Raw genomic sequence first — 15,568 nt, forward strand, 5'->3', positions numbered from 1 at the left:
GGAGGCAGTGTCTGAGAGTTGCCGTTCAATACACCAGACAACAACAGACCCACCCTTGTCGGCGGGTTTGATGACAAAGTCAGGGTTGGACCTGAGAGAGTGGAGTGCAGCAAGTTCAGAAGGGGACAGGTCAGAATAGGTTAGAGGAAATTGAATCGGTCAGTCATTCACTGCGTGGAGTTTGCACATTCTCCCCATGTTTGCGTGGGGATGATGTTGAATCCTTTGCTGAGTACAGCACGTTCAGCTTCAGAGAGGGGAAGGTCAGAGGTTATGGTAAATACACAGCAAGTGCTTGGGTTAGAAATGATAGGATCCATGGGACGGGAAAGGGTGGAGGGTCCTGGATGGCCGTTGGTATCTTTGAGTTGTTGGAGCTGGCGATCCTTAACACCTGGAAGAAACAGAAAAAGTTTCTTCTTAAGGCGTCAGATGAGACGAAGAATGAAATAAAATACAAGGACAGCTTGGAGATGGGTGAATTGGCAACGCTGGAGAGAGATATTAAGTGTGTGCATACGGTGGCACATGGCACTGAGGCATGGATTTCAGGAGGTGACGGGAACCGCAGTCCGAGGAAAGTCGCATGTCCTGGAGACACCTGTAATCCTGGGTGGATTCTGGGCCCGAGGGGTGGAACTGGAGTTGGAATTCACGTGGGGTAAGTCGGAGATGAAGACAATCGTGGAGGAAGGAAATATGGCTGTGAAATAGTGTTTTGGTGAACACCTTGTCAAACACCAGTAGGGAAATGGAAAGCAGAGGAGGTGGACAGGGTGAAACAGACAAACGGAAATCCTGTTGGAGAGAAGAACAGTATTTCTTCAGGGTAGGGTGACTCTTTAAAGCGTGTTCCCAGCTTTGAAAAAATGTCATCCAGACTCAAAACATTAGCTCCCTTCTCTCTCCACAGATGCTGCCTGGCCTTCTGAGATTGCCCAAAATGTAGATGGGGCGTTGGTTGAACATCTTAACCGACAGGTGGCAAGTCCAACATTGCAGCACTCTTGCAGTCCTGTACTGGAGCGTCAGCTTTGATTTGAGCTCAAGTCATGGGGGTTGGACTTGAAACCCAGAACCTTGTGATTCAGAGGTGGGAATTGCACAGCTAACAAGAGCCTGAGCTAAGCAAGATACTTTTATTTTTGCATGCACTATACCACAAACGGTCTACCCTCAGAATACGAAACCTACCAACTTCCCTGTTTTTTTTAAAAATAAAGTCAGCTTCTGTTAAGCAACTTGATCTTACTGAATCACAGGATGTTTGGCTTATTTTCCAGCATTCAGGTCGTTTATGAGCAGTAAAAGGTCAGGATTCCAGATGTAGCTTCTCACCAGGTTTTGCCTCACCATATGGTAATCCGCAGAGAACACATTCAATTTTGAACTCCAAGCGGATTCTTATTTGGGCTGGATTAAAAGAAAAATTTCTCCCCTCCTAGACTGGTTCTAAGCAATGTATACTGGCCTCGGCTTTTCCATTTCATTTTTTAGTTTTATTTATTTGTGGTAAAGGACTTTCAAAAAGGATTGCTGCATAACTGGGGGCTCATGAACATGAGAATATGTGCACTTTTCTTTGTTTTAAAATGAGAACACAAACAATCCATTTCATATCATCGTTAAGGTTTTACCAACGACTCTGGTTACATTTAAAAAAAGGTCAACATTGCAGAACACAAAAGCTCAATCTCGGGCTGTCTTCTGCTGTCCAAAAATTGGCTTTCATCCAAACGATTTCGGAAACAAATAATGGACTTTTTTTGTCTCAGTTCATTGGAAGAAAGACAAACATGGTTTTTCCCCCCTTACTGTAGTAACACCAGATGAAGTGGAGGACGCTGTGCCCACACACGCGCGGTCATTCCAAGTGAAACCCTCACAGAACATGAAGCAACCTCTTTTTAAATTTAAGGGGTCGCCCATTTAAAGCAGAAACGAGAACTTTATTCACTCAGAGGGCTATGAGCCTTTGCACCCCTTCCTGAAAAGGTGGTGGAAGCCAAGATTTTTGAATATTTTTAAGGCAGAGGTTGGGCAGATTCTTTGGCAAGAAAGGTGGGAAATGAGTTATCGGAGCTAGAAAGGGTGCAGATTTGAGGGAATTATCAGATCGGCCATGACCTTGTGAAATAGCAGAACAGGCGAATGGCCTACTCCTGTTATGTTTTACTGTTACAAGACTGAAAGTAAGACCCTTCTGGATCATTTAACTATTTATTCCCGCAGAGGAAGCTAACCCAGGTGCTTCCTCATGTCATTATTTAAAAGGAGTGTGGTACAGGCAGAATTTCTTTCTTTTTTAAAAATTTAGAGTATCCAATTCTTTTTTTCCCCAATTAAGGAGTAATTCAGCATAGCCAATTCACCCTACAAATCATTTTGGATTCATAGAATTGACAGTGCAGAAGGAGGCCATTTGGCCCATTGAGTCTGCACCGGCTCCTGGAAAGAGCACCCTATCCAAGCCCACACCTCCACCCCATCCCCATAACCCCGTAACCCCACCCAACACAAAGGGCAATTTTGGACACTAAGGGCAATTTATCATGGCCAATCCACCTAACCTGCACATCTTTGGACTGTGGGAGGAAACCGGAGCACCCGGAGGAAACCCACGCAGACACAGGCAGAACGTGCAGACTTCGCACAGACAGTGACCCAAGCTGGGATTTGAACCTGGGACCCACTATGCTACCGTGCTGCCCGGATTGTGGGGATGAGACCCACACACTAATGGGGAGAATGTGCAAACTCCACACGGACAGTGACCTGGGGCCGGGATTGTACCCGGGCCCTCGGCGCCGTGAAGCAGCAGTGCTAACCACTGTGCCACCGCCCACAGGCAGACTTCCTATTGTTAGTTCCCTTCATCCTGTGAAAATGGGAATCGACCCAATCTTCAAAGCCAAGATGACATCAGAGGCGAACATAGTCACCTCACAGTTGGAGGCCTGTGGACACAAAGGATGTCATTTACGTCCTTGTCCCCCCGGACTTGGTGACGCGACGAGGCGTTTGAATCTCCTGACATTTGCAATGCTGGAAACGTGTCACGAGATTCAGCCGAACCTTGTGAGGCGTTGAGATATGGATCTCACCGTGCTGGGATCGATCCAGATCTGCATATTTAAATGAGCCATTGGCTCATTACTAGTACTAAACGAGCTGTTTAGTACTGCTCCATACAAATGTGGATCTGGCGCAACAGCACCTGGGGGTTTTCCCAGGCCATTGGAGACCTCTGGGTGGTCAGGGACAAGGCAGGGCGGCCACCCTGGCACTGCAACCGCCAGGGTGCTCAGGTGCCAAAGTGGCACTGCCAAGGGACAGGGTGGTGAAGCACAGGTATGCAAGGGCCTCATAAAGGCTTGGGGGGGGGGGGGGGGGGGGGGAGTGTTAAGGACAGGGGCCTTAAAGAGGGTGGCCCTGAAAAGGAGTGGGGGGGGCAGTGTGGTGGGGAGGCCTGAAAAAGGGGGAGCCCTCAGCGACCCCATAGCAAGGTGTTCTGACTTTGGGGGGGGGGGGGGGGGGGCAGTAATGACCATGTGTGCAGGAGTTAACATTGCTGTGGGTGAGGGGGACAGTGGGTGTGGGGGACCCTCGATCTCATTTAGAAATCGGGGGCCCCTTTCAAAATGGCAGCCCGATCTCAGAGGAGCTGGTCTCGCCGGCGAGTTCAGCCCCCCAGTGATCAAAACATTTCTAAGTGCGAAACTTCCCAAAGTCCCAAAAAATGACTCCGTGCGGTTAAATAGAGGTGTGGATCTCACCCAAAAAGCAGGCGAGAAACACCCACTAAACTCTCCCAAAATGACACTGGAAATGTTTTTGTTGAATTCCGCCCAAAAGCACATCCTTCCACTCCAGCACCACACTACATTAATTTGCATTTGTACTGTACATTATTATACACCATTTGTAACAGCTTTCCTCCATACAGTATCATACAATATCAATCTTTCTGATGCAAACAACGACCACAGAATGTGAATGGTTTATATTAATTTTTATTTTTATGACAACATATACACTTGAATCTTTCTGTGCCATGCATGATGAGACATGATCACATTAGTACATTAATCTTCACTGTGGACGCATTATTAGAATTAGGAAAACTACTCAACTCACATTTGGATTGGAAACACAGGGTCAAGTTAGCTACCATTTGACAAATGGACGCTAGTTAATTCAGTGTCATCTCAGGTCCAGGTAGTCTTGGTAATGCAACGGTTTAAAAGACATCACACGAGATTAAAGGAATCATTGTTTTTATGGCACAAGCACATGGACAAGCTCCGAAGTCAACAAACAGCAACCATTTAAAACAGCGAATGATAATTTGCCAACATGACTGACCTTTGCTGTACTGAGTACTGTTGGCAGAGACATAAAATGTAATTTACATCGTGGACATTTACTTCTACCCCTCCCCCGCTGTAATTTCTAATTCGCATTCTATCAGAGTATTAACAAATAATATTTTCTCCCCTCTCCTTTCAGGTAAAATTAAAGCAAACCCAAGACGTACAACAATCGGCATGGGGCAGACAATCAAACCTGACGCAAAGAACTACAAAACAAGGAGTCAACAATAGTGTCACCTGGTGTAGGTGGCTTTCTAAAGACCTGTTACGATTTACATCTTCAAATCTCTTGCAGTTTCTGCATAGCAGAAAAATATATATTAATATTTATTTTCAAAAATCCAAGAGCTACACTTCAATAATCACCAAGACGCAATGGGATCGGTTCTGGTGTGCTTACTACCCGCCTCAAACCCTCATGCTGGGGATGCCATTGGCTGGGGTAGGTGGCAAAGAAAGAACCTTCCTTCACACCAAGTTGGACAGCCTGAAGAGAGAGAAAAGAAACATAGCTCATCTTTACAAATGTGTTCAGTATGACTGTGAGTGCACCCATATTTCTCCCCCAGTGTCCTGCCCAACCCCTGATCACTTATCTTCCGTGTGTGTTGAGATTGGGCAGGAGATAAAAAATATTTAACACATAATTCATTCAGTCTCTGTTGTTGCTGTTCCTTCTCGTGATTAGATGCACCTCTTCGCACATTACATAGAGGTCAGGACGGAAATTGTGAATCATTTCAATTTGCTTAAGCTCTTCATGGTCGCAGCGGCCCCTAGAAACCGTCAGATTCTTGAAGACTGGAAGCATTAGGAACCTTCTCAACTAATAAACAGGAACCTAAATCCGGAGTAAGAATTCCCTTTTTCCGGGATATCTTCTAATTGGCCGCAGAGAGAGCTGTGAGCAGAGGAAAACGGGGTGACAAAGGTGGTTATTGAACATAGAACTGTACAGCACAGTTCAGGCCCTTCGGCCCATGATGTTGTGCCGAACTAGTCTAAAACTAAGATCAAATCAACCTACTTCCAATCATTCTAATGCACTCCATATGCCTATCCAATAGCCGCTTGAAAGCTCCTAAAGTGTCCGACCCCACTACCATAGTTGGGAGTGCGTTTCACGCCCCAACCACTCTCTTGAGTAAAGAACCTACCTCTGACATCCCTCCTATATCTTCCACCATGAACCTTGTTATGCCCCCTTGTAACAGCTACATCCACCCGAGGAAAAAGTCGCTGAACGTCCACTCTATCTATCCCTCTCATCATCTTATACACCTCAATTAAGTCACCTCTCATCCTCCTTCGCTCCAATGAGAAAAGCCCTAGCTCCCTCAACCTTTCCTCATAAGACCTACCCTCCAATCCAGGCAGCATCCTGGTAAATCTCCTTTGCACCCTTTCCAATGCTTCCACATCCTTCCTATAATGAGGTGACCAGAACTGCACACAATACTCCAAATGTGGTCTAACCAAGGTCTTGTACAGTTGCAGCATAACCTCACGGCTCTTAAACTCAATCCCCGTTAATAAATGCTAACACATTATAGGCTTTCTTCACTGCTCTATCCACTTGGGTGGCACCTTTCAGAGATCTATGGCATGAACTCAGAGATCTCTCTGCTCCTCTACATTCTTCAGAACCCTGCAGTTAACCCTGTAATCCGCATTCAAATTTGTCCTCCAAAATGAATCACCTCACACTTATCAGGGTTAAACTCCATCTGCCACCTTTCAGCCCAGTTCTGCATCCTATCAATGTCTCTTTGCAGCCTACAACAGCCCTCCACAATATCCTCTACTCCACCAATCTTGGGTGTCATCAGCAAATTTACTAACCCAACCTTCAACTCCATCATCCAAGTCATTGATAAAAATCACAAATAGCAGGGGACCCAGCACTGATCCATGTGGTACACCGCTGGTGACTGGGCTCCAAGATGAAAATTTACCATCTACCACCACCCTCTGTCTTCTATGTGATAGCCAGTTACTGATCCAATCGGCCAAATTTCCCTCTATACCATTCCTCCTTACTTTCTGCATGAGCCGACCATGGGGCACCTTATCAAACGCCTTTCTAAAATCCATGTATACGATATCAACTGCTCTACCTTCTATGTACTTAGTTACCTCCTCAAAGAATACAATCAAACTTGTAAGGCAAGACTTACCCCTCACAAATCCGTGCTGACTATCCTGGATTAAGCTGTATCTTTCCAAATGATCATAAAACCTATCCCTCAGGACCCTTTCCAATAATTTGCCTATGACCGAAGTGAGACTAACCGGCCTATAATTCCCAGGGTTATACCTATTCCCTTTCTTGAACAAGGGGACAGCATTCGCCTCTCTCCAGTCTTCTGGCACTATTCCTGTAGACAGTGAGGACATAAAGATCAAAGCCAAAGCCTCAGCAATCTCATCCCTTGCCTCCCAAAGAATCCTAGGATGTATCCCATCAGGCCCAGGGGACCTATCTATCCTCAGGCTTCTCAAAATTTCAAACACATCTTCCTTCCAAATATCTACCTCCTCCAGCCTACCAGCCTGTATCGCACTATTCTCCTCAACAACATGGCCCCTCTCCTTTGTGAACACTGAAGAAAAGCATTCATTTAGGACCTCTCCTATATCTTCAGACTCCATGCACACGTTCCCACTACTGTCCTTGACCGGCCCTAACTTCACCTTGGTCATTCTTTTATTTCTCACATAAGTGTAAAAAGCCTTGGGGTTTTCCTTGATCCGACCCACCAAGGACTTCTCATGCCCCCTCCGAGCTCTCCTAAGCCCTTTCTTGAGCTCTTTCCTAGCTATCTTGTATCCCTCAAGTGCCCTAACTGAACCTTGTTTTCTCATCCTTACATAAGCCCCCTTCTTCCTCTTGACAAGACATTCAACCTCTTTTGTAAACCATGGTTCCCTCACTCAACCATTTCCTCCCTGCCTGACAGGGACATACATATCAAGGACACGCAGTATTTGCTCCTTGAACAAGCTCCACATCTCAATTGTGCCTATCCCTGACAGTTCCTGTTTCCATGTTATGCTCCCCAATTCTTGCCTAATCGCATCGTAATTACCCTCCCCCCCCCCAGTTATAAACCTTGCCCTGTCGTATGTTCCTATCCCTCTCCATTGCTATAGTGAAAGTCACTGAACTGGTCACTATCTCCAAAGTGCTCTCCCACAACCAAATCTAACACTTGGCCCGGTTCATTACCCAGTACCAAATCCAACATGGCCCCGCCTCTTGTCGGTCTATCCACATATTGTGTGAGGAAACCCTCCTGCACATACTGGATAAAAACAGCCCCAACCAAACTATTCGAATTATCGTGGTTCCAATCAATATTTGGAAAGTTAAAGTCACTCATTACAACTACCCTGTGACTACCGCACCTATCCAAAATCTGCATTACAATCTTTTCCTCCACATCTCTGCTACTGTTTGGGGGCTTATAGAAAACTCGTAGCAACATGACCGCTCCTTTCCTATTTCTAACTTCAGCCCACACTACCTCAGTAGACAGATCCTCCTCAAAATGCCTTTCTGCAGCCATTATACTATACTTGATTAACAATGCTACTCCTCCACCTCTTTTACCACCTTCTCTAATCTTACTAAAACATCTAAACCCCGGATCTTCCAACAACCATTCCTGCCCCTGTTCTATCCATGTCTCCGTAATGGCCACAACATCGTAGTCCTAGTTACCAATCCATGCTTCAAGCTCACCAACCTTATTCCTGATGTTCCTCGCATTGAAGTAGACACACTTCAAACCACCTTCATGCCTGCAGGTCCACTCTTGTGACCTTGGTACCTTCCTTGAGCACTCCCCTCAACTTCTTGAACTCCAGCAACGTATCTCCTGGACTACAAATCAGTTTCCCACCCCCCTGCCAAATTAGTTTAAAGCCCCCCAAAGAGCTGTAGCAAATTTCCCTCCCAGGATATTGGTGCCCCGCTGGTTCAGGTATAACCCGTCCTGTTTGTACAGGTCCCACCTTTCCCAGAATGTGCTCTAATTATCCAAGTAACTGAGACCCTCCCTCCTACACCAACACTGTAGCCACGTGTTTAACTGCACTCTCTCCCTGTTCCTCACCTCGCTAGCACGTGGCACTGGTAGCAAACCAGAGATGACAACACGGTCTGTCCTGGCTCTCAGCTTCCACCCTAGCTCCCTGAATTCCTGCTTTACATCCCCGTCCCTTTTCCTACCTATGTCGTTGGTACCGATGTGTACCACGACTTGTGGCTGCTCCCCCTCCCCCTTAAGGATCCTGAAAACACGATCAGAGATGTCACGGACCTTGGCACCCGGGAGGCAACACATCAACTGTGAGCCTCTATCGTTGCCACAGAACCACCTATCTGTACCTCTAACTATCTTCAAACCTTTAGTATCACAAGAGGAAAAGACACAGCTCCCGTCCCTACAGTTTGAGTGCAAGACATATTGGGAACTTGGCAAGCCTTCTTCGCATGGAGTCTTCCACACAGAGCTAGTTGTTAGCAATTGGCTGGCCCTTCAGTCAATAGCTTTGAAAGCAGAGGACGGCTTATCACAAAAATGCACAAAGACGACACTGAAACCAGTTACTTAACTTGCAATTTAAATAGAAGCTCTTCACATGGTAAACTTTTACTCCAGCCCAGTCCTTTTTATTTAAAATATGATGGAGAAACACATGGCGGGTTGGTTACTAAAGTGCTGACTGTTTAAAAACTGAACAGAATTTTAATCATCTGGCGTCTGAAACCCTCGCACGTACAGGACATTTAAATTCCTAATTTTTTCCCCCCTTAAGACTTCATTTCACTCGCATACACTGGAATACTGAGCTAAAGATCATCTCTCCCATGCAAGAGAGGGTTCTGTGCAAAAAATGTGTTACGTTTGCGATTTCAGAGAGATATCACTACGGAGTGTATGCCACAGGATCTCGGATCTCTTTTTATGTTTGCACTCGATTGCTCCACGATAGTGTGGGAACGAAATGACATAAATGGTGAGAGTGCGCTTGTTGACATTGGACAATGGCCTAAAGAACCATTCAGGTTTGCGGCCGCCCCACAATCCCACTTTGTTGGTAACAGTACACTAGATAAGGAATATAGACACATTGGAATGCAAAAGATTTCTCATTTGACTTAAAAAAAGTGACTTGCTAAACACGTGCTCATTTTGAAAAGGCTCGTCGGGGCGGAGGGTGAGAAAGAATCACACTTTCACTTTACCAAGAATTGGCCCCACTAATATGGAGGCAAGCTTTAGAAAAACCAGGTAACGTGCAGCAGATGTAGAAGTTAATTTCTGTGCGTCTGTATGTCCAGAGATGGTCCGACATTTAAAAAGGAGAAATCAGAAAACTTACACTGTATTTGATCATTATTGGCCAATGATCCTGGGTGAGCAACCAAGTGACATACTTATTGCATTTAGCTAATATTGGCCCAGATATCTGTTTCAATTGACATCATTCTTGCCACTCAAGAGAACATTTCTTTACACAAAAAAGAATCCCAAAAAGGGCATGTTTATGTTTGAAGGGTCAAGCAGCCTCTTTCCAAGCACATTAAAAGTGGAAATAATTTAAAAGGAGCACGGTCACTATCTGAGGATCGGATAGTTTTCAATTTTGACCCCAAGCGGAGCTTCTGATCCTATATCCGCATTATCACAAAGATCCCGCATATTCTTCTATTTCATTTCTGTAATACCATTTGCCTCCACTAGTACCTCAGCTTATCCACTGGCGAAACTTAATCCGTGCCTTTCTCACCTCTAGGCTTGACATTTTCAATGATCTCCCTTCCAGCCTTCCATCCAAAACTCTGCTGCTCATAGCCTAACTCTCATCAAGTCCCACCTACCCACCATGGGCGGGATTCTCCGACCTCCCAGCCGCATGTTTCTCAGCCGTGTGCCATTCTAGGCACAGGATTCTCTGCTCCTGCCCACTATCAATGTGAATTCCCATTGAAGCCATCCCGCCGGGAATCCTGGAGGTGCACTGCCGACGGGACCAGAGAATCCCGCTGCCAGTGAACAGCCGGAGAATTCCGGCCCATCGCTGTAACCGCTTACCGAGACTTGCTCTGGATCCACCAATGTTTCAAATTCCTTCTTGGCCCTATCTCTGCAGCCTAACCTGCTCTACCAATCTCAGAGACTCCACTTCACGAGAGGCAGCCACCTTATTTGGCTATCTAGGTTCTAAACCTCTTGGTTTTCCCCTTTCCTTTAAGACACTCCCTAAAACATACCTTTTGACCAACATTTTAGCTACCCCTCCAAACATGCTTGCCTTTTGACCAACATTTTAGCTACCTCTCCAAACATGCTTGCTGTGGCTTCAGAGTGAATTTTTGTCTGATTACATTTATGACAAGAACCTTTGGGAATCTTTTTACATCAAAGAAGCTATAAAAGCAAGCTTTGCTGCCATGTTAGTGATACCACTCATGAAACTGGAGAATGTTTTGCACATTTGTACATTTTTAAAGATAACTTTTATGTACCGCTTCATTTAGTCTTCAAAGCATAGATTAAATTGTAATTGCCAGAGTATGCAGTGTTTTTCTTACAATCAGATTCTAACAATAAAGATTAAATGAAACAAGCGCTCTGGAATCACAATTCAACCAGCAAAAGTGTATTTAAAATGTTACAAACCCACCGACAGATCGCAGCGTTAAGAAAAGTCTGCTGTTGCCAACAAGGCCATTCAATTTGCTCCGAGTGCGCTGGTGAATCGCAAGCACTTATCACTTTCAGTATTCCTGAAAAGTATTGACCCAATCAAGTTTATGGTTGTCAGAATGCTTTAAGCTTGCTATCATGCAAGAATAGTAATGTTACACGTTTTCTGAAAAATAAAGATGCCCATTTCCTTCATTGTCATTCATTATAAATTCTGGCAGAACTGGACAAATTCTTCCCTGAACAGTTGCCACTTCATCATGCCCACCTTCACCAATTCCCTTAACATAAGTGGGGAGGTGAGGAAACTCCCCCACTGCCACCTGAGACAACGCTGTCCAAACATTCAACAGACATCTATAAACCACACTTTTGGTGAAACTGTTTTTCAAGGTGGAACTTTCAACGTCACTGGGACAAAATGATTGCCATATTGATTAAAATACAGACTGATGTATAGCAACGTGGCAGCTTTAAAGGTTAATTGTTATTTCCTACAGTAATTCGGACATTTTCCTAATACACACTTTAGGGCATAATGCATCCTTCAAGTGAAATTCAAGCTTTTACAACAAAAAATAAATTGTGCCTTTCATTAAAATGAATGCCTACAAAGGCCTTGAAGAATGCTTTACTGAAGAATGTCCTGTGTACGTCAACAACAGTTTTTTTAGGCTTGGGTCAATTCAATCATTTGATTCAGCAGAACTTTACCTCTTTAATCCCTTTGCACAATACAGTAAACTCTCATCTTTAATTAAATGGAAGTACACAGTGCAAACACACAGCCTCGGCAAAACAAAATGAACGCAACCAACAATAGGTTCTGGTCAATGTCAGCGAGATAATTCTTATGGTTAAAATCCTTTGAATTTGCCGGACATTCCTTCAAAGCAAAATGTTTTTGTCGTCGTCACTTTTAAGTGTGTCGTCCAATTGCTAGCAGTTATACAGCATCAAGGTACACAACTAAAAGTGGATGCATTTCGAGGTCCAATAGTTTTTTGTCAATGTGAGTCACATAAGAAATTGTCAAATGAAATTGCGGAGGGAATTGTGCAGAGTTGCTAAGGGGTCGCTGCTGACTCACTGCATGCTCCTCCTGCTGTAAAGAGCACCAGTCTCCCGAGAACTATTATCACATTTTCCTTTCTAATTAATGAGTCTGCAGTATAAATGCTTTGCATTCTTACAGCCAAGCAAAAATTGCACCCCCCCCCCCCCCCCCAATTCAACTGCCATTCCAATTTGACATGATATTGTGAACAGGTGATGTGGAATCTTTCCATTGACTGATTTCAGCTCAGAAAGGTTTTTCTTGCAGAGAGTATTTTAGTATATCTCTAGCCTGAGGAATTCAAAATAATGTTTTATTTTTTTTAAAAATTGATGCTAGTTACAACAACATAGAAAGGACAGTTTGAGCAGGTGAACTAGACAAACTATTTCTGCCAATGGATGTTTGTAATACAAGACAAAGGGTTGAACTTCAGGGGTGTGAAGGAAACGTGCTTTGGAAAGTCTGCCCCTGCTGTGATTTTGAAAAGAACCACGGCAGGCATTAGAACCCATTTACCTCATTCTCACTTGAAGTCTACAGCGCTCCGATGTCACCATCCAATAACCTCTTTCCAAACGAAAAAAACCCAGCTTTGTAACATGGTCCCTTATTTTTATTTTTTTTAAAATCCCAATTCATTTTTTTTCCAATTAAGGGGCAATTTAGCGTGGCCAATCCACCTAGCCTGCACATCTTTGGGTTGTGGGGGCGAAACCCACACAGACACGGGGAGAATGTGCAAACTCCACACGGACAGTGACTCAGAGCCGGGATCGAACCTGGGACCTCGGCGCCATGAGGCAGCAGGGCTAACCCACTGCGCCACCGTGCTGCCCTATAACACGGTCCCTTATAATGTGAATGGAAGTGGGGATCCAAATAACCATTTGACATCCCCTCGTAAAAAACTATGCAAGGAAATAAAAAGGATTTGTTAATTATCTTCGGCTCTGCATTGCTCCAATTTACCAGCATCTTTAGCTGCCATTGCAACAATGCTGTGTGGTACTGGTTAGATGTGACTCGAGAAGGCAAGAATTCTGACATGGCTCTGTACTTACTCGCTGGTAGGTTAAAGGGAGAGATAGATATTATTCAACTAACTGCCCCAGAGATAACATAACACTGAGAAATAGATCAGTTGTCAAGGTGGTACATTGTGACAAAGTTCAAAACGAGATTCTGCAGCCCACTTCCCCACGTGCATCATGAACGAAGGTTTTTTTTCTTTTTACAAGCACTCTTTTTAAAGTACTCATTAGCTAGTACATAGTACTTTTTAAGAAAAAGTTAACATCTTAAAGTGACATTGGTGTGAGGGACACAATGGTGTGAACACAGGTTTTGCAACAGCAGAACCACTAAAGAAAATAATGTGCCTTCAGCTTGCGGAGTAAGCTGACTGCCCTTCCTCTATACCATGCAAAGTCTTTTGAAGGACAATTAAAATTCATAGTCCACTGAGCTTTTAATATCCCCCCCCAACCCCACGACAAGCCTTTCCCCTCGTCATGCCCAGCCTGAAAATGTCAATGACACCGCACCGACATGAGGTGCCACCTCAGCAGTGCCATGAGTAGACACCGGTGTTCACCGCAACTGCTCATACCACCGCGGAGGAGGTAGAAAATGCAAGCGCAGTTACACTGAGCCAGGTACCTGGCAAAGCTCTGTGCACCAGCAGTTGACTCCAGTGTCATTCCTAGTGGCAAGAAAGAGGTAAACTGTCTTTTTGCCTCAATTGGAAACACGGTGACAGTACGGCAGCCCCAGGAGTGGCCTACTTTGTGTCACGGTAGAGGTTAGCTGCACACTAACCGTAGCTGCTGCACGATGCTGGTGGTGGAAATTTGCATTTGTCAGCATCGTACGACACGTTGGATTGTAGCGCAGTCACGCTGCACCCAGCAACGTGCATGCACTGTAACTGGGACTTTATAAAGAGAGCCATCACAGTGTTTGAGGCTAATCAGTCAGTCAACAAGATAATTACAACAGCAATGGCACTAGTAGTACACTAAAGGGTCATGGCAATTTCATACTTAAGTAAAAGCTTAACGAAATGCCACACAGAGGTTTTCACATTTTAAATAGCTGAGCGCCAAACGATTTTGGGGAGAGCGAGAGAGAAAAAAAAATCATCACACAAGTAAACCAGTTCAGTCTCATTGCCAAGAACAAAATAGGCTTTGATCCTTCTCAGGCTATTCTGTGGCTCGCTAACATCACTGCAGTCATGCATGATCATCCAAAGGGAAAACTAATCTGGTGCCTCTAGTAATAAGTTCATGGTCCTCTGTTCCCAGATCACGTTCCAATACATCTTCTGAGATGCTCTTGGTTCTCTTGCCATCCACACTGTTGGACGCAGTACCTGAGCTGGAGGAGCCATTGGCAGTTAGTGTACTTCCCCCGTAGGTCAAATTCAGGTCACCATCATTGAGGATGAGATCAGAATCATCGTCTCGAAGCTGCTCTTGATTCTGGAAGATGAAAATGGTAGTTTAGAATTATGATAGGAGATTAAGGCAACAACCTCAATTTAAAACATTCAAATACAGTGCCAAATAGTATTCCTCACAATAATTTCTGTATAATTCCTTTATCAATTTAATGTGTTCAATCTTTTAGAACAGAAAAAAAAACACCTCTACAGAGGGGGTGTGGCCATAATGTTCAAGTGGCTATCGACCAGATTATTTAAGATTAATCATATAATAATGGGCCAATTTCTGCTGCAGCAGACTGTTAAGCGTGCCCCTGAAAGCTTTTGGTACGTTGTTGAAAGTGAGAAACGGCGCCGAGGTCCCAGGTTCGATCCCGGCTCTGGGTCACTGTCCGTGTGGAGTTTGCACATTCTCCCCGTGTTTGCGTGGGTTTCGCCCCCACAGCCCAAAAATGTGCAGGTTAGGTGGATTGGCCACGCAAAATTGCCCCTTAATTGGAAAAAAAAATGAATTGGGTACTCTAAATTTATTTTAAAAAAAGAAAGTGTGAGCAGATAACACAACAAAGAACCAAAGGAACTGAGCAAGGAATTGTGCATCTCCTTAACTGATCAGATTGAAGAATTTTGAAATTAACAACATGAGGACGGAGAAGAAAATGTAAGGTATAAAGGGTGAATTTAATGCCAAATCAGATACAGAAAGCAAACGAGAGAGAGAGAGAGAGAGAGGAAAATAAAAATTGGATTGAGAACGAGCGCGAGCAAGAGAGAGAAAAAGAGCCAGAAAGGAGAAGCAGAACAAAAATGTCACATTTTAAAAATGTCGGGCAATAATTAAAATCTGAAGATCTAATAGTTACTTAATAGTAATCAATACTTTTTACATTACTAAAAATATTTAGATTGAAATGTTCAAGGCTAATTGTTTGTATCTACCACACAAATGCAACCACTTCATGATATTCAA

The 15,568-nt window shown here is 44.3% G+C and overlaps 2 protein-coding genes across 4 annotated transcripts in view; one reads left to right on the forward strand and one right to left on the reverse strand.

The window, feature by feature from the left end:
• The window catches only part of chst7 (carbohydrate (N-acetylglucosamine 6-O) sulfotransferase 7), a 27,074-nt gene extending 22,054 nt beyond the window's left edge, over positions 1-5,020 (forward strand). The window contains exon 2 of the mRNA XM_072477260.1: positions 4,510-5,020. The gene's annotated coding sequence lies outside the window, so the exon portion shown is untranslated. The remainder of the gene's footprint in view (positions 1-4,509) is intronic.
• The window catches only part of slc9a7 (solute carrier family 9 member 7), a 205,973-nt gene continuing 194,398 nt past the window's right edge, over positions 3,994-15,568 (reverse strand). For 2 of the 3 annotated variants that reach the window (XM_072477258.1, XM_072477257.1), the window contains one exon: positions 3,994-14,635. In XM_072477258.1, coding sequence (XP_072333359.1) covers positions 14,387-14,635 — 249 coding nt within the window. In that variant the 3' untranslated portion in view covers positions 3,994-14,386. The remainder of the gene's footprint in view (positions 14,636-15,568) is intronic. The other variant, XM_072477259.1, reaches the window with a different exon arrangement.

This window comes from Scyliorhinus torazame, chromosome 15 (assembly GCF_047496885.1).
Source record: "Scyliorhinus torazame isolate Kashiwa2021f chromosome 15, sScyTor2.1, whole genome shotgun sequence".
NCBI classification, from domain to species: domain Eukaryota; kingdom Metazoa; phylum Chordata; class Chondrichthyes; order Carcharhiniformes; family Scyliorhinidae; genus Scyliorhinus; species Scyliorhinus torazame.